This window comes from Anarhichas minor, unplaced genomic scaffold (assembly GCF_050575085.1).
Source record: "Anarhichas minor isolate MPS153535 unplaced genomic scaffold, ASM5057508v1 ptg000033l, whole genome shotgun sequence".
Taxonomy (NCBI): Eukaryota; Metazoa; Chordata; class Actinopteri; order Perciformes; family Anarhichadidae; genus Anarhichas; species Anarhichas minor.
The window spans coordinates 13,458,194-13,477,026 of NW_027466479.1; the positions used below are offsets into that span (position 1 = coordinate 13,458,194).

The 18,833-nt window shown below is 40.0% G+C and overlaps 2 protein-coding genes across 4 annotated transcripts; both read left to right on the plus strand.

The window, feature by feature from the left end:
- Positions 1 to 325: 325 nt before the first annotated feature.
- Positions 326 to 8,391, plus strand: LOC142964885 (ras-related protein Rab-5A). 2 transcript variants are annotated; one of them, XM_076105456.1, is made up of 6 exons: positions 326 to 499; positions 3,324 to 3,542; positions 3,956 to 4,107; positions 4,349 to 4,471; positions 4,740 to 4,833; positions 5,670 to 8,391. In XM_076105456.1, exons 2-6 carry the CDS (start codon positions 3,377 to 3,379, stop codon positions 5,783 to 5,785), a joined length of 651 nt encoding a protein of 216 aa, XP_075961571.1. In that variant the 5' UTR covers positions 326 to 499; positions 3,324 to 3,376; the 3' UTR covers positions 5,786 to 8,391. The 2 variants fall into 2 exon arrangements, with proteins under 2 accessions (XP_075961571.1, XP_075961570.1); XM_076105455.1 differs by having other exon boundaries at positions 327 to 499; positions 3,321 to 3,542.
- A 478-nt stretch (positions 8,392 to 8,869) lies between these two features.
- On the plus strand, positions 8,870 to 16,946 carry kat2b (K(lysine) acetyltransferase 2B). 2 transcript variants are annotated; one of them, XM_076105453.1, is made up of 18 exons: positions 8,870 to 9,197; positions 10,253 to 10,379; positions 10,475 to 10,620; positions 10,720 to 10,806; positions 10,922 to 11,103; positions 11,199 to 11,390; positions 11,594 to 11,697; positions 11,784 to 11,909; positions 12,583 to 12,716; positions 13,144 to 13,352; positions 13,441 to 13,567; positions 13,660 to 13,770; positions 14,226 to 14,369; positions 14,472 to 14,586; positions 14,721 to 14,751; positions 14,867 to 14,930; positions 15,003 to 15,106; positions 15,440 to 15,582. In XM_076105453.1, the coding sequence occupies exons 1-18, from the start codon at positions 8,997 to 8,999 to the stop codon at positions 15,444 to 15,446; spliced, it is 2,211 nt and encodes a 736-aa protein (XP_075961568.1). In that variant the 5' UTR covers positions 8,870 to 8,996; the 3' UTR covers positions 15,447 to 15,582. The 2 variants fall into 2 exon arrangements, with proteins under 2 accessions (XP_075961568.1, XP_075961567.1); XM_076105452.1 differs by having other exon boundaries at positions 8,872 to 9,197; positions 15,022 to 15,106; positions 15,440 to 16,946.
- Positions 16,947 to 18,833: the final 1,887 nt, after the last annotated feature.

The following is an 18,833-nucleotide window of genomic DNA, read 5'->3' on the forward strand; positions in this document are numbered from 1 at the left end:
TCAGTAGATTGTTTATTATTAATAACAAAACCTGCCTTATCTAGACATAAATATTGATCTGTATTTATGGACACATCACAGTGTTCTTTGTCTCCCACCTCAGTTTTGTTCCTTTTTATAAACGACATAAAGGCATATTTATATCAAATACCAATATCAAATGTGACTGTTTAACAATGCAATATTATCAATATATATAATTGTGCAATATATATAAAAAAAAACAAAGGTGCAGTTATTGTTATTGGTAACATCATCAGAAAGTCATTTCTGGAGCGCAGGCGTGCTGTATGACGTGGCACGAGGGGGGCGGAAGAACTTGTTTGTGTTTTGGTTCTAAGGGGAAGTTGCGAGAAGAAAGAAAGAAAGGAGGAGACGTGACGGGGTTGTTGAAATTATTTTCTTGGTTTCCCAACATCACCCCACCACAGTGTCCCAGGCTCCTTGTGTAAATACTACAGCAGTGGTATCTAAAGTCCCAAACATCGTCGGCTCTCAGGTAGTGTACTTGACATGAATCTACGAGTTGTGGTGTCCAGCTGACGAGCTAACGCTCATCGGGCACTAACGTTAGCTAGCTCTGTGGCTAGCTGCCTCCAGCTAATGTCGGAGATGTTTGATAGCTAAGGGAATGCAGAAATCCAGGCCTTTGTCACGTCTTGCCGAGTACAACTGTTCCTCTTTGTGTTGCCGTGGTGCCGTTAGCAAGGTGCTAGTGAAGTCTGGGGGTTGCCAACAGTTGACTGTGTGACAGCTAACAGCTAACACTAAATGGTTGGAATCATATCAGTGGGTGGAATGCTAATAGTGCTAGCAAGCTAATGTTGGTGCTTATTATTTGAGGGTTGTCTACTCCCCATTAAATAACTTAAGCAAACCAGCACAACATTTCATTTTGATAACGTTTTCTAGCCATACAACGACTATCTTGTTAACCCACCGTATTTGTTTTATGCGTCGTTGTTAGCTGAGCGGTTGGGAGGCTAACGCCAATGTTATTGTCCAGTTAAAAAGCTATGGTTGGCTAACAGCAAGTACGCTAAACCAACGAGCTAGACAACAAAACAAATTGAAAACTGCCATCCCGTCTGAGATCAAACAGATGACTGGCTACAGCCAACAGGAGTAAAGTGTGTTTACAGTCAACTAACGTCAGTCACATATTTAGTGAGCATTGCAGTGCGCAGCGTTTGTTGACAGTGTTTTTACGCAGCAGTTCATAATGCATTGTTGTTTTCTTCTTGCTTGTCTGCGTTTAAAATAATTATTGTAAAATATTCTTGGTTAAAGGATAAATGTCGGACCTAAGTACCTCGGAAACGATCTCTCGGGTCTGGTTTATTCAAGAGGAAATTGTCATTCCTCCATTCCTGATCTTTTGGGGTATTTTAATACAATGCTTTGACAGGTGTTTTTGATCAAAATCCCTCCGTATGTTGTAAACAAATCAGCAGATCCTTTGGTATTGCAACATAAAAATAATGTCTGACTTTTCTGGCCTCAAACTCAACTATTGAGAACATGAACACCCCACAGAGAACAATATAACAATTAGCTACTATGCTTTTTTTTTTGCATAGCCATTGTACTGTATTGCATATGTGAGTATGATACGGTATCTGTGTTTTTGTTAGTACGCATATTATCTATCTCCTGGATAAGGAATTGGTGGGAGGGTGAACACGGTGAATGATCAGGGATAATATTCAACAGATCATGCTCGGGAAACTTTTTGGCAAATCGGACATAGAAGCATTTACCTCTTGACAACAGCCATCTGTTGAACAAATTAGTCAGCAGTTCGATCCTAAGTAAGTTACTAAGCAATGCATGAATGTGTGGCATGTATCCATACAGACCTTCTTCCAAGTGATGTGGGTGAGTGAAACTCTGGGATTCTTTGATTTATGGAATTGGTTTTGGTTTTGGTGGCGCTTCCTCTTTGATAATGTCGTATGTAAAGTCAAGGAACGCTTACTTGTGTTTGTAACTGAATGTCAACAATGACAGTTATATTTAAATGCATGTTTGAGGTGCTTTAACCATAGAGGTAATTGGCTGTATTGAAATGACTTTTAAACATCATTTCACAAATTTATTTACTTTTTTATAACTGAAAGACAAAAAGCAAGGAATTATAGCATACATTGTGAACACATTGATAATTGATTGATAATATTTGAATTCAATCGATGCATCATTTTAATGTAAACTTTTTTTTTTTTGCTTTCAGTCGTGAAATTTGCGACATGTTCTCCTTTTGCAGTGAAAAAACATGACTAAAAGGATGCTACAAAAACTGCAGTGTTGTTGTTGTTGTGGAAGTTCTGCAGAAGCCAGCTCTGTATATATGAAATATATGAAACTTCTGCAAAAACTTGTAAAATGCAAGATGTAAAAAAAGTGTGATACTACAGGGCTAAAGCTTCAATTTGTAATTTGAAAGTAGGGGTGTGAAATGCATCACTTTCACTAAATTGGCTCTGTTTTCAGTTCACATGATTGTTATTGACAGTTTGACAGGTGGGGCTAGAGACTATCCAAATGTATTAATAATAGAAAAGAGAGCGTCTCAAACTATGCTGCTGTTACTCCAATACATAGATATATCCCAAAAATATGAATTAAGGACTTAACCAATAATCACTAAACTGATCCATTGTAATAAGGTGCTTAAAGTAGAGCCTCCATATTAAGTATGTGCAGTACTACTAATACCCTGTTATTAGTCTAGCTCTAGTTTGTATTATTTTATACATTTTTTTCAATTTTGTTTTTATGTATTTCTTTCTTATTTATTGCATGATCTTATTCTAAATAGACCACAAATTGTCACTCCCCTTATTTGGCAAAGTACACTGATTTATTATTCTATAGTCTTGTTGAACTGCATCTAAACGTCTTAATGTTTGGATTCTGTTCTCCCAATGTTCTTCAGAATTCTAGAAATGCTCAATATCACATGTTGAGTAAGGCAAGCCAGTGAAAAGGCCACGACTTAGACTTGTATACTGCACAGTTTGAGTAACATAGTCTGCACCTTGTTCACTTACGCCATGTAGATTGGTCTCGCTACTTTCTCCCAGTGTTAACGTTTTGAATGCATTTTATACATGTCAACCTTTGGCAGATCAAGCCAATATCTCTAATTCACGCTGAATATTACCGTATTTCTTGAAACCACCACTAACTGCTCGCACAAAATAATAACTCTCAGTAGGTTTTGATTATTTTGTCTTTTTGCACGGAGTAATACGTTCAACACATCTTCATTACTCGTCCATCGTCCATAAACTCTTTCTTCTCTTGCTTTCTTGCAGCAGAAGTCCTGATAGTGAGGTTTCGCACACAGGACACCGGGGGATCTGACTAGGTCATGGCCAATCGGGGAGGAGCTACGAGACCCAATGGACCCAATGCGGGGAACAAGATCTGTCAGTTTAAGCTGGTGCTCTTGGGGGAGTCAGCTGTTGGGAAGTCCAGCTTAGTGCTCCGCTTCGTCAAGGGTCAGTTCCATGAATTCCAGGAGAGCACGATAGGAGGTGAGTTTCATATCAACAAACCAAGCTATTGCTCATGGGCTGCCAGTTGGTTGTGATGCAATTATGTGATATTTACGACAGGTGCACTTCCTTAGAGCCAATTGGGTGCTTTGCTGTTGTCACGATTGTCACAAAGAATTTGTAGAAGTAAACCATTTTATTTTATAGTCAGGATTATGACCACATTCGTAAAGTAGCCCCTGAATTGAGTGACAAAAGTCATCTTTTTCACTTAAGCTGAATTTTTGTTATATTATAATTGATGTGTTTATTTCGCATAATGGGAAAACGGACGATGCTTTGTTTTCATATATTCATGACCTGTAATGTTTACACAGCATTATAAAACGTATTGTGTGTAAATATTCATTATCTAATACTCACTCACCCCTCACCTTATTCTGTCTTTTCAGCTGCCTTTCTCACCCAGACGGTGTGTTTAGATGACACAACAGTGAAGTTTGAGATCTGGGACACTGCAGGTCAGGAGCGTTACCACAGTTTGGCGCCCATGTATTACAGAGGAGCACAGGCGGCCATCGTGGTCTACGACATCACAAACGAGGCACGTTTATTCGCCCCTGACGAACTTCTTACGTCTTACTTTCACTATTACAGTTGTACAGATGATACTTACCATAATCATGCCCTCAAGATGGAGTGAGTAATTACTTCAGAACAACAAGCTGTAGTTCAAATCCAGCTGGTGGCCGATATGGAAATGTCTGATTTTGAAAGGAAATCTCTTTTTGAAGTTACTGATCACATGAAGGTATTGACAGATTGCACTGTTCTTCTACTTGTAGGAGTCTTTTGCGCGGGCAAAGAACTGGGTGAAGGAGCTGCAAAGACAAGCTAGCCCGAACATTGTCATCGCTCTGTCAGGCAACAAGGCTGACCTAGCCAGCAAGAGAGCTGTTGACTTCCAGGTCAGAGCAAACAAACAGCTGTCTTAACACTCGGTCTTAGTTTTTGCATTTCTTGTGAATACTGATCTACTACTTCTCCTCATGGATATCTTGGTTTTGTCTTTGTTTGGTTTAATGTTATTACATCCAGAACGTACGCAACAAGTGATTAGTTGCATTAGTCTTCCCTACCAGGACTTGCAGTCTCTATACCACCATCTAATTGTTGTTTGTTGTCACTGAATGCATGTCATATTGAAAACTCCTGGTGTTGACGTTGTGTTGACAGGATGCCCAGTCCTACGCAGATGACAACAGCTTACTTTTCATGGAGACATCGGCCAAGACATCTATGAACGTGAATGAGATATTTATGGCTATTGGTGGGTAATTATTGACACTTTATTCATAGATTTTGACAGTACTTTTCCAGAGTGGTACAGATATATAGATGTATAGTGATGCAAACAACCCGCGTTACGGCGACTAACGCCTTTTTTCTCGTCAATTTGGGATCATTATACGGGCTACTTTGGAAAACACCGGTGGCAGCAACATGACGATCTCGCAGTAAGCGTTTATTTTATAAACAATTTAATTAAAAAACAATACATAGGCTCGATAACACATGGGATTAAAACATATTCCTCCTTAAATTATCTTGTATTTCGTTGAATAAGAGTGCATTTAAGTGTCTAGTAAAACAGTTTATCATCATTGTTGCTTGTCTTGATAAACCTTTCAGTGAAACTGTAATTGCATAACAATAACGGTCAAAAGTTCTAATCAGTCAGAAATATAAATGTATGAATAGCTATTTACAGACTGTGGGCTAAAACACACAAGAAGCCTAGTTATGTTTTTTTTTTCTCTTTCTGAAAATATATAATGAAATTTGCTCCTTAACATCTGTCTGACACTAATTAATCTGCGTATATAAAATAGAATTGCCTATTTATTTAGACATACAGCACAGGCCTTCATCACATGTTTTTATGATATTACGCTGCCTTTTTTCTACTCTGGGTTGCTCTCCTCCCCCTTTTTCTTTTTCTACCATACATGTGTTTGCATCACTGTATATACGTAGATAGGCAGGTATTAATGAATCCCACTGTTATTTGACATGATTTACATTAAGATATTCCATTTGTAATTTATGCACCCTGCAAAGTTAAAGTTTCTTTTATTGTTGTTCATTTTTTTTTTTTCCCTACAGCAAAGAGATTGCCGAAGAGTGAGCCACAGCCTCCAGGACCCAATAGCGGGCGGAACCGGGGAGTGGACCTGACAGAAGCTGCCCAGCCAGCCAAGGCTCCGTGCTGCAGTAACTAACGTGAAGAACGCCTTCCTTCCAACCAACCTGTAGAGCAGTAACTAATGCGGCAGATTCCCTGAATGCCACCGCATTAATGCAATGTGTTGTACTCTTATCTCCAATTCTCTGATCTGCGAAACGATGCCCTGTGCCCCCCCCCCCCCCCCCCACCTTGCCCCCCCACCCCTCTTCAAGTCAATGGTATTACACTGATTTCTCCACATGGCTTTGCCTCTTTCCCGCCATCATGGTTCTGCTGCTACCTGGTTAAGCCCCTTAACAATTCTTTCCTGCTTTCTGCTATCCAGCTTGTTGCATCTATCAATTCTTATTGATCGATTAATGACAGCAGATACTAGAGACATTAGTGTTCCTTGCCTTCCATTGTCAATCTTCTTCACTTGTAGATATGAGTTTCATTTAGAGGAAGTGGTTACTTCCCTGTTTTTGGGATACTTTAAGACTTTACTACTGCATTTCTAATACCAGTCTTCTGTTGTTTTTTTTTATTATTTTGTTACTTATTGTTTGCTATGGTAGCACAAACCTATATACTTACATGGCCTAAAATAGAAAAACTAAAACCCGTTTGTCTGCAGTAGCACAGAAATTGGTCTATTAGAGAAGAGGTGGTGTATTCTTGTGAATCTAATAAAGATGGAAAGGCAGAGAGAGAGAGAGAGAGACACACACAAACCCTAAGCTCCACACCTCTCTGTCACTTGGACCCTTTTATCTTAAAGTTAGAAAACATTTGTAGACCGTAGTCCTTTTAGATTCTGCCGCCTGTCCATGTCCTTTCCCCCACTAAACCCTAAGTAGCACTAGTGAACATTATCTAAGGCTCTATTCTGGAGCCATGCCTGCTTCTAGCTGTCCCGAGTGGCATTGTGCAATGTTTCACAGTATTTACTCTGTGACTTGAGTGTCTGCAAGGACCAATGCAGTGCAGCATAAACCCCTGTTACACCCAGCTTTCTCCACAACAAGGCACATGTTCCTCTGAGGGACACATCAGTGTCACCATCTTCTGATGCAGTGTCCCTTCATACATCTTGTGTAGACCCGTCCCTGTGGTTCTACCGGGGTCTCTTGCTTTCTGTCTTTGGATGATTTAGTGTATGCAGATTACCTTTCCCATCGTGTTAATATTGCTGGACCGCTGCTGGGTTTGCACCTGGTAAAAAGCGACGGTGATGGTAGTAAGTTGGGAGTTGCAATATGTAAGGCTGCTTCATAATCACCTTTGAATCATAATTGTTTGCCATCTTCTCTTGTTTAGGAAGTGCTTTAGACACAGTTGTGTGTCGTGTGTGTATACAAACTGGGCCTGGGCTGGCTGGCTGATGACAGATTTCATCCATAGACTCACACAAACAAACACACACACACACGTGCCCATTTATGTGTGTGTGTGTGTGTGTGTGTGTGTGTGTGTGTGTGTGTGTGTGTGTGTGTGTGTGTGTGTGTGTGTGTGTGTGTGTGTGTGTGTGTGTGTGTGTGTGTGTGTGTGTGTGTGTGTGTGTGTGTGTGTGTGTTTGAACACACATTTGCACATGAACACACACATTACATTGACTTCTTCGGTCTCAACTCAGACCTAAACATAATTGTACATAAGCGCACGCACGCACACACACACGCACAGAGTCTGTTACAACTCTCCCTCACTTATGTTGAGAGCACACTTTTTTTCCTGTCCCGATCCCTCACTATAATGTTACACATAGCGACACATGCACAAACACACACACACACACATGCATACATATATGTGATCAATAACTCTTTTTACAGGTCTTACTCATGCCTTGCACTAATGATGCTCATGAATATATCTTGTCATAATTACAGCCAGTGTGATATATATATATATAAATATAAATATATAAATAATATACTGTAAATAGGGTGTTGCAGTGTAGTCTACCTTTTTTCGATTTACCAGTGACAGGACTAATGCTTGCTAGGGAGTTGTCTAGATAATCATTAAAAAATACTGTACAGTTAGCAGAAAAAAACAGCTACAATCTGGGTTTGGAGTTTTGTTGCTGTTCCTTTTTTCACACAAATGGTTAAATTATAATTAGTGGTGGTCTTAAATGTATGTAGTGTTATTAACAAAAAAATGAAATTGCATTTATTTAGTCGTCTGTCTTGTATCTTTTTCTCAAAAGAAAAAAAAATAATATCCAAACATTTTGGTTTCTATTTTTTTAACATTATCTCTTTCTTGCATTTCACTAATTATTTTGTTGTTGTTTAAGACTTGTCCAGCACTCTTCCCTGTTATTAGACCCGACCATCCAGAAACACTGGTTGTAAAAGCTCTCGAGGAGTCGGACACAAATACAATACGGATTGATTAATCAACTGTCTGCCCCTTCATAACAATTCAGTAACCGCGTGACGATATTGTAGGAACAGTGTAACAACTATCAGCTGGCACGATGGTGATTCATGAATAAATGAATTAACAAATTATAAGGATGCAAATTGTATGTTTTCTTTTTGCCGTGAACACTTAATTGCAGCCAAAAACATTTAAATGCAAGCGTTTGACAGTTCTGGTATGTAATGACCAAATAAACACTGAAATAAATGTGATCATTTATTATTGTAATCTTGCTGTGTGTATGATGCTGTGATATGTTTTCTTCTTCATGTTTGGTTATTATAGGTCATGACTTACTGTTTATTTCTCCTCAACGCCTCTCAACTTGACATGGAATTGAGAAACACTTTTTTATTCTTTAGACATCTCCGACCTTTAACCATTTTTCTGCAATAATTGTCAGAATCTGATTAGATCCCATGATTTATTTCATTCAGGGCTTTTAACGAATTGTTACAACAATTTTGTATTTTTAATGATAATTGTAATACTATTCTATAAATGATTAGGTATTGGTATTCATGTTGCATGAAATTACCACTATTCACCAGACACTGTGCTCAGACATGGATCCGCGTGGCAATACACATTTCTTCTCCTACATTTGACCTTGAAATTTTGCTACGAACGGTTGCATTTTGTGACCTCTCCTCTCTGAGTTGTAGTGGATTTGGCCTATCCCGGTTGAGTCCCCTAGCGGAGGAAAATGGGCCTACAGTGAGAAATTGAAAATAAGGATGAGCGCCATGTCTGATCCTCCGCTTGTGGAATAGAACTGACGGCAGAACGAATATTTCCCGGGCCGGGGGTCCCGTCGGGGTTCCGTGTGAATCATGGCCGACAGCGCTGGGATTCAGCAAGGTTCGCCGGCCATCGGGGCAGCGGGCCTGGTTCCGGCCGCTCCTGGAGCCGGGGGGACGGAAGGCTCCGGCGCCGCTGGAGGATCCGCACGTATCGCCGTGAAGAAGGCGCAACTCCGCTCTTCACCTCGGCCAAAGAAACTGGAAAAACTCGGAGTGTATTCATCCTGCAAAGTACGCTGTTTTTTTGCAGCTGGCTGTCTTTAAAACACAGCGGTTTGTTTATTCACAATCAATCGTATTTCACGGGTTTGGTTGCAATAGTTTACAAAATGCAAGCGCAGCAAAGGAAGCCATTGCCGCACTTCATTTTTTTTTTTTTTCATTTTGCATGCACGAACCAATTATTGTAAGAGCGATATTAATAATCCAGTCGATGCAAGCGTTATTGTTGCAGGACTGTAATGTAGGGGTCTTCCGGCTGTAAGTTGTCCACTGTATGTACAACGTTACTATGTTTCTGTCTAGGTGGGGGGTCGGTGAACGTAAACATTGGCTTGGCGCTGGTACTTGGGAGTAGCAGGCTGTGTGCACATCCCTGTGTGTGTGTGTGTGTGTGTGTGCGCGGTCTCAGGCTTCCCACTGGACTGATACAGTGTCCCCGTGCCGACTGTCAACGACAGTGTTAAACAGAGAGGATTTTTTATTGTTTTTATGCAGTATATCATCTGCAGAGAGGGACGGGGTCTTTGTTTTGACAGGGTGACAGCTGCTGGAGGGGCGGAGTTTGTTGTTGTTTCACGCGCATGCGCAGTGTGGCAACTCCGGCTGCCGCTGACAGGCCTTCTCACCCCACCTCCTGATATTGTACAAAGTTGGTCGAAACAAATCTATTTTTCTGAGCGGATTTGTCAAGTTTTAAAATGTATTAACGCTGCTAAGGCCCATTTACTGTATGTTTAGTGCCTGAGATATAGCCTACTGTTTACTTTAATGGCACTGGTTAAAAATCAGATAAAGTATGCAAGTGACTGATAACAGCAACTCCACCTGACAGTCACAAAGCACCATAGCCAACTTTACAAACAACAAATAATTTCAATTTCGAAAAACAATTAATCTATGCTTTTTTTTCTTCCAATATCAATACAACTTCAGCGTTTTTTTATTATTCACTCACTATAGAATATGAATCATATGTTTCACAGATCAAAAAGGTGGTTCATTTGAAGTGGGTCTACCCTCATCTGTATTCCTGCCTGTACTCATTTACACTGTGTTTTTCCTAGGCTGAGGGAGCCTGTAAGTGTAACGGCTGGAAAAGTCAAAACCCCCCTCCTACACCCCCACGGACTGACCAGCAGTCCAGCACAGTCAACCTGCAGGAGCCTTGCCGGAGCTGCTCTCACACATTGGGTATGTCAGCAAGTCTAGGAAAGAAGCCACAGCTGATAATAATACCAAACTGAGTATGGGATATACCATTTTAAAATGTATTCTGTCCTCCCTAGGTGATCATGTGACCCATCTAGAAAATGTTTCTGAGGAGGAAATGAACAGACTTTTAGGTATTGTCCTGGATGTGGAGTATCTCTACACATGTGTTCACAAAGAGGAGGATGCTGACACTAAACAGGTCTACTTTTCCCTCTTCAAAGTAAGCCTCGTGTTCTACAATCAAAATATACAAACACAGGATTTTACAATTGTGTGCAAATGAAAATTTCTTCTCTCCTCTTTTCTGCGTATTCTTCAGCTGTTGAGGAAATCCATCCTACAGATGGGTAAACCGATGTTGGAAGCACAGGAGAGTCCTCCATTTGAAAAACCCGGCATCGAGCAGGTAATCACATGTCTACCATGAGCATCAACGGCAATAAAAAAAAACAACACTATTCAAAACAAATTGTTTCATCGTGTCTGCTTTCCCTTGTATTTATATTTTTGTTTCAAAAAAGGGGGTGAACAATTTTGTCCAGTACAAATTCAGCCACCTGCCCTCGAAGGAACGGCAAACCATAATGGAACTGGCAAAGATGTTTCTCAACCAAATCAACTACTGGCAGCTTGAAACGCCCTCTCAGAGACGACAGAGGGTTCTTAATGATGATGCAGCTGGATACAAAGCCAACTACACCAGGTAGCAGCACTAACCAGATGTCCTGCCAGATATCCTGTTAACATGCATCACACCTGTTTACAGTCATAGTTATTTATCTGGTGTGCTCGTTATAGATGGCTCTGCTACTGCAATGTGCCTCAGTTCTGCGACAGTCTACCCCGGTACGAGACCACTCAGATCTTCGGCCGGACGCTGTTGCGTTCAGTGTTCACTGTGATGAGAAAACAACTGCTGGAGCAGGCAAGACAGGAAAAGGACAAGTTGCCGCCTGAAAAACGCACACTCATCCTCACACACTTTCCCAAGTAAGAAAAAGAAACTGAGATTAAATACAAAGGGATACACCGCAACCTTAATTATCCATTAAGACTAGAATATAGAGCCGCTTGCTCATGCACTACACATGCATGGCCATCCTCAGTATCAAACTACACAGTCAGCACTATGCATGCTTGACAACCATCTTTGAAACAGTTAAATTGTGGTTGTTTTCTTTTCTTTGGCTCAGGTTCCTGTCCATGCTGGAGGAGGAGGTGTACAGCCATAGTTCTCCGATCTGGAGCCAAGACTTCTTGGCAGGAGCTTCAGGAGGGCAGATAGCTATCCACACAGGTAACAGACACCCTCGCAGACACATTCCTCAAGCTAACTTTAGACACTCGAAGAACTGTCACTTGAGTGTCTCTGTTGCTCTGTAGTTATCAGGGCGCCCCCTGTGGCCAGGCCATTGTACTACAGCACCAGCCCTGTGTCAGTGGACCCATCCACCTGCGGCAGTGTGAGTCCTGCCAGGAAAACAGCTTCTGCACTGGAGCCAAACCCAGGTATGACAGTCAAACCTGTAATTACTCATACGGTTACAATGATTCCATGTCATTACATAGCATCTCATAGTAAACAGTGAGCACTAGGGAAGAGTTAGCCTTGTGTTTTACATTTGTTTATGTGTTATTGTGGCATTTGCACCTGAACCTTCTTAGCTAACAAAGATGCATCGTCCCCATCCGACTACTTTAATTCTATCTATTGATTCAAAGAAATCTTATTTTTATAATGGAATGTCCCAAAGTTTAAACTAACGCATTTCCTCAAATACTTATTTGAATCTTGGCCTTAAAGCTGTACCAAGAAACAGAAGTGAAAAACACCCCAGAAATGCGCCTAACATACTGAAAGCAAGGAAGAATGGGACCATAAATAACTTTAGCGATTTCAAAATGGCCGCTGTGAAAAGGGCCTATTGGAGATGAGCCCATAGTAAGCTAACCTTAAATGCTGGGTAACTTCTTGTTTGTATTGAGATACAGTACTAGACTACTGAGGCGTTTTAAAAGAGACATTTAACGAGGAAGATAAACTAAGATAAAACTAAATTCATCCTGAAGAAATTTCTGTGCAGCAGTTGCAAAACAAAGTGTGAAGAGTGCCAAAATATAGATTGCAAATATAAAAGTCTTAGATAGCTATACCTTCCTCTGTGTCCATGCATTATCACAGTTGGAGAAAAGCGTAAACCCACTGAGCCTCTCCCCCATGAGGAAAGCAAGAGACCTAGAGTAGTGGGTGACATCCCCGTGGAGCTCATCAATGAGGTCATGGCAACCATCACCGACCCTGCCGCCATTCCAGAGGTAACCAGTTCCCATTGACTTACAGTTAGAGTTGGATGAAGAAAACATTGTCTTTATTGACGTCAAACACATTTTTAGCCTAAATATTGATAAAACACGATACTGTTTTTAAATTATCATTTTGCATGTAATAAAAATAATGTTATTCATTTGGCAGGAAATGTATTAGATAAAAGGAAGAGAAACACATCTATGTTTGACTACATTTGAGTATCTCCCTCCTGGCATTGCTTGATACTGTTAATGATCTACTTGTAAGTCCAAGATCCAGGATAGTTTCAGAAACAGTGATGTGCAGTAGTGCGGAGTGGTGTATAGCAATCTGTTCACACTTTATGAAGACAATGTATATCAATACCTCTGATAGAGACAGTGACGAAAGGAACAAAGGTGATCATCATTGTTTAATACCTTCCTTCCTGTGCAGACCAGCCTGCTGTCAGCTCACTCTGCACGCGATGAAGCTGCTCGTCTAGAGGAGCGCAGGGGTGTGATTGAATTCCACGTTATCGGTAACTCCCTGAACCAGAAGCCCAATAGGAGGATCTTGATGTGGCTCGTCGGCCTCCAGAATGTGTTCTCTCACCAGCTGCCTCGCATGCCCAAGGAGTACATCACGCGGCTGGTCTTTGATCCGTGAGTGCAACCGTACTTAATCATCACATTCAGAGATGTGTTGGATGTACATTTTGACTAAAATCTCTTATTTATTTATTTTTTACAGCAAGCACAAGACGTTGTCACTTATCAAAGATGGCCGTGTGATCGGCGGGATCTGCTTTCGAATGTTTCCATCGCAGGGCTTTACGGAGATTGTCTTTTGTGCTGTCACCTCCAACGAACAGGTCAAGGTGAGAGCACGTTCTGTGTGTTAGCTTGGTGAATTCATGCTGTCTGATTGGTCAGTTTTGACCTTTGCCTTTTTTTGGCTGTGCGGTTGCAGGGTTATGGGACCCATTTAATGAACCACCTGAAGGAATATCACATAAAGCATGAAATCCTCAACTTCCTCACTTACGCTGATGAGTACGCCATTGGCTACTTCAAGAAACAGGTAACATGTTGTGTCCATTAAAGTGCATGTAACATTCACGTAATACTGTGGTGACTTTGGTCACATTCTCTATCCCACTTCTCTACTGAACCGTGTCTAAATATAAAGATTTAAATGATCTGCAAAAACAAAAAAAACGTTTCAATTTAGACAATTTCACTTGTGTCCAGTGTAAAAAAACTTGTTTTAGGATATTGTTTTGAAATTTGCTATTTCTGATACTGCTGCAATCTGCTTAGTTTCAAACTACTGACACACAAGTATAATTACTATCACTTTGCAGCATTTGTACTGCTTTTCACTGACTTTTACTTCCATTTTTTGGTCTTTAAAGTATCATAAAGAATATAAATCAAGAATGAGATGGGGGATGCTTTGTAAGTGGGCTCATTTTTGTAATGGTATGATTCAGTGTATGTACAGCTTTAACAATACAGAAATATCTTCCCTCTCAGGGTTTCTCAAAGGATATCAAGGTTCCCAAGGCCAAATACGTGGGCTACATCAAGGACTATGAAGGAGCCACACTCATGGGCTGTGAACTCAACCCCAGCATTCCCTACACAGAGTTTTCTGTCATTATCAAGAAGCAGAAGGAGGTGTGTGTTTTTGCATTTGAATTGTTTAAATGCCTTCCTTCTCTGTTTTTGTCCCTTCACTCACTACCCTTTTTATTCTCATTTTTTTATTGTCTCCCTCAGATCATCAAGAAGCTGATTGAGAGGAAGCAGGCTCAGATCAGAAAGGTCTATCCGGGGCTTTCCTGTTTTAAGGAAGGAGTTCGGCAGATTCCCATTGAGAGCATTCCTGGCATACGTAAGTTACTCACAATATTGACTTCACAGTAGGCAGTATATCTTTCTCTTACACTACGTTAGGATTGTATCTAACATTTATGGATGTCTTTAGTATGATATATGAGGTTAATTTGAGTTTCTTTATATCAAAAGGTGAAACTGGCTGGAAGCCTGTGGGCAAAGGGTGAGTGTGACTCTACTGTACAGGATTTGAATTTAGCAGAGTGCCTTACCATTGCTTCACCCAATGACTTGGCTTATTCATTTGATAATGTTTTCTGTTACTTACTGTATTTTAGGAAGGAACTGAAGGACCCAGATCAATTGTACAGCACTCTGAAGACCATCCTCCAGCATGTGAAGGTGAGGATTAGGCACACACGTACCCATTATGCAGTGTTCTTTTAACACATACACACATTTTATTCTTACCAGACTGATCGTTATGTCTTAGAGTCACCAGAATGCCTGGCCTTTCATGGAGCCAGTGAAGAAAACAGAGGCACCCGGGTATTACCAAGTCATTCGCTTCCCCATGGGTATGTATACAGTATACAGTATGTGTCTGAAGTATAAGAGGATTTAAAGTGGAACACACTTACCAATAGGCAGACCTAATTATTTACAATAATTAATTAAAACTGAGGCGTAAGACATTGCAGATGAGGTTCACAGGACACATCATCAGGGCAGATGCATGCTGGGATTGAGGCTGTGTCCTCTTGAATTTTTAGATCACAGCGCAGGTCTTTTGGAATAAGTACTTATAAATACTACGCATGTCCGTTGTGCATTAAGAGAAGAGCTCTTGGTTTGGTAGCGTACATATTCAATCAATGGTCAAAAATTCAAAATACTTTTTCCCCTCACAGACCTTAAGACAATGAGCGAGCGTCTGAAGACCAGGTACTACACGACACGCAAGTTGTTCATGGCTGACATGCAGCGTATCTTCACCAACTGTCGGGAATACAACCCTCCAGAAAGCGAGTACTACAAGTGTGCCAATTTACTGGAGAAATTCTTCTACACCAAGATCAAAGAAGCAGGCCTCATCGAGAAGTAGAAGAGAGGATGAAGAAGTTTCTCCTCACCTTAACAAATGATGAGACTGTTGAAGGTTAGGTTATGGGTAATGCAAAAGACAGCTACATGCATGGAGAAGTGAAGAAGAACAGGACTACTGACTCTGGAGCGGTTAGGTTTCAGAAACGCGTATCTTAATTTAAAAGATGCGAACGGGTCTCAGATCAGCACTCTTTTGATGTTTGACGCTTGCCAACCCAGATCCTGAATCAGTAGCTTAGACTGATATTAACACTGAAAGATAGGCCATAAGGGAAGGCCTCATTGAAGGCCTGCGAGACTGTTGCTGACATTAAGCAAAAGAAGCATTGTGTCTTTTTATTTCATTACATATCCCAAAGTCCCATGGAAAAACAGGGCAGTGGAATAGTGATATATTTTAACCGGGTCAGAAAACTTCCGTTATTATTTTTGTGGTAGACATTAAAAGGCAACAAAGATTGACAGCTGATTGGAGATTCACTCCCTCCATCTCTTCTCTCCTTTCTTTTCATATTTTCACGCCCTGCCTTTTTGAGTGTCTGCCTTTTCCTCTCAGTTGACTCAGGTAGAGTTGTGAAGAGCAGTAACCACATCTACATTGTATTAAGTCATTACACAAGTGTTACCTGTGAGGAACGTGATGAAGAGTTCAGGTTTTCCTGTCTATTTAACTTCTTTCGTGTAAGCGTGCCCGGCGTTAATGAGGTCAAAGCTTGTCTGTGATGAGTTCATCCTGCCAAAAGAGGAATACATACTTTAAATATGTACAGATTTGAATTATTTTAAAGCACTTATACCCACTGTATATTTTAAATGTGTACATAACATATATTTTCTGTTTCAGAACAAAAAACAATCTTCTTTTCCCCAATAAGCCACATAGGGCAGTTTGACTATCGAAATGCACTTTTATTAAGTATTTGTTCAAATATTTTTTTTTTTCCAGAATTTGTTTTACGCTTAAATTACTGCTGTTCACTAAGGACTAAATTCAATTACCTAGAGTTTATTCTTATTTATGTTCTGTAATTTAAAAGAATTATGCTTAAGACAAGGTCTTAATTTATTCTTTCTTATTTTTGTCCTGCAGATGGAGATTGATAACTTTATACTTTGGAGATATATGAAAAGATTGTGCAATACTATGTAGTTTTGCTGTTTTGTAAAAAAGTGTTTGTACTTTTCAAACTTTAGGAAAAAAATACATTTTTGTAATATGTCTGGAAAATTATCTCATGCTCTTTGTACAACTGGTTTTAATGACATAGTATTAGCCTATTTTATAGACTGAATAAAACAGAAGTGAGGCTATTTTAGTGTCTTGTAGTTTTTCAACTCAAGGATCCTTCATCTGTTGCATGACACTACACAGCTCTTTATTCTTTCATGTCTGGTAAGGGAAACTGTTTTACGGTCATAGTATAGCATGTCGAAGAAAGTCAAAAACGGTCATAGTATAGCATGTCGAAAAAAGTCAAAAACGGTCATAGTATAGCATGTCGAAAACAGTCATATAAAAGTAATTTAATCAGGAGAGACTTCATTAGAATTTCAAAATAATTTATTACACATTGTACAAATTTGAATAGTGCAACGTCTTTGGCGATTGGACACCATCCTGAAGGAAGACAATCAAGGGCTGGTGATGCTGAGGTCGGATAAGGCATAATCCCGCTGAAGTCCAGCCACTGGTCGTGGTGTTGATGAAGGGAGTTGCTGCAGTTATAAACGGCATAGTATAGCATGTCGAAAAAAGTCATAGAATAGCATGTCAAAAAATGTCAAAACCGGTCATAGCATGTCGGAAAAAGTCAAAAACAGTCATAGCATGTCAAAAACAATCATATTATAGCATGTCGAAAAAAGTAAAAACGGTCATAGTATAGCATGTCGAAAACAGTCAAAAACGGTCATAGTATAGCATGTCGAAGAAAGTCAAAAACAGTCATAGTATAGCATGTCGAAGAAAGTCAAAAACGGTCATAGTATAGCATGTCGAAGAAAGTCAAAACAGTCATAGTATAGCATGTCGAAGAAAGTCAAAAACGGTCATAGTATAGCATGTCGAAAACAGTCAAAAACGGTCATAGTATAGCATGTCGAAGAAAGTCAAAAACGGTCATAGTATAGCATGTCGAAGAAAGTCAAAAACGGTCATAGTATAGCATGTCGAAGAAAGTCAAAAACGGTCATAGTATAGCATGTCGAAAACGGTCATAGTATAGCATGTCGAAGAAAGTCGAAAACGGTCATAGTATAGCATGTCGAAGAAAGTCGAAAACAGTCATAGTATAGCATGTCGAAGAAAGTCAAAAACGGTCATAGTATAGCATGTCGAAGAAAGTCAAAAACGGTCATAGTATAGCATGTCGAAGAAAGTCAAAAATGGTCATAGTATAGCATGTCGAAAACAGTCATAGTATAGCATGTCGAAGAAAGTCAAAAACGGTCATAGTATAGCATGTCGAAAACAGTCAGAAACGGTCACAGTATAGCATGTCGAAAAAAGTCAAAAACGGTCATAGTATAGCATGTCGAAGAAAGTCAAAAACGGTCATAGTATAGCATGTCGAAGAAAGTCAAAAACGGTCATAGTATAGCATGTCGAAGAAAGTCATAGTATAGCATGTCGAAAAAAGTCAAAAACGGTCATAGTATAGCATGTCGAAGAAAGTCAAAAACGGTCATAGTATAGCATGTCGAAAACAGTCAAAAACGGTCATAGTATAGCATGTCGAAAAAAGTCAAAAACGGTCATAGTATAGCATGTCGAAAACAGTCATAGTATAGCATGTCGAAGAAAGTCAAAAACGGTCATAGTATAGCATGTCGAAAACAGCCAAAAACGGTCATAGTATAGCATGTCGAAAACAGTCAAAAACGGTCATAGTATAGCATGTCGAAGAAAGTCAAAAACGGTCATAGTATAGCATGTCGAAGAAAGTCAAAAACGGTCATAGTATCGCATGTCGAAGAAAGTCAAAAACGGTCATAGTATAGCATGTCGAAAACGGTCATAGTATAGCATGTCGAAGAAAGTCAAAAACGGTCATAGTATAGCATGTCGAAAACAGCCAAAAACGGTCATAGTATAGCATGTCGAAAACAGTCAAAAACGGTCATAGTATAGCATGTCGAAGAAAGTCAAAAACGGTCATAGTATAGCATGTCGAAGAAAGTCAAAAACGGTCATAGTAT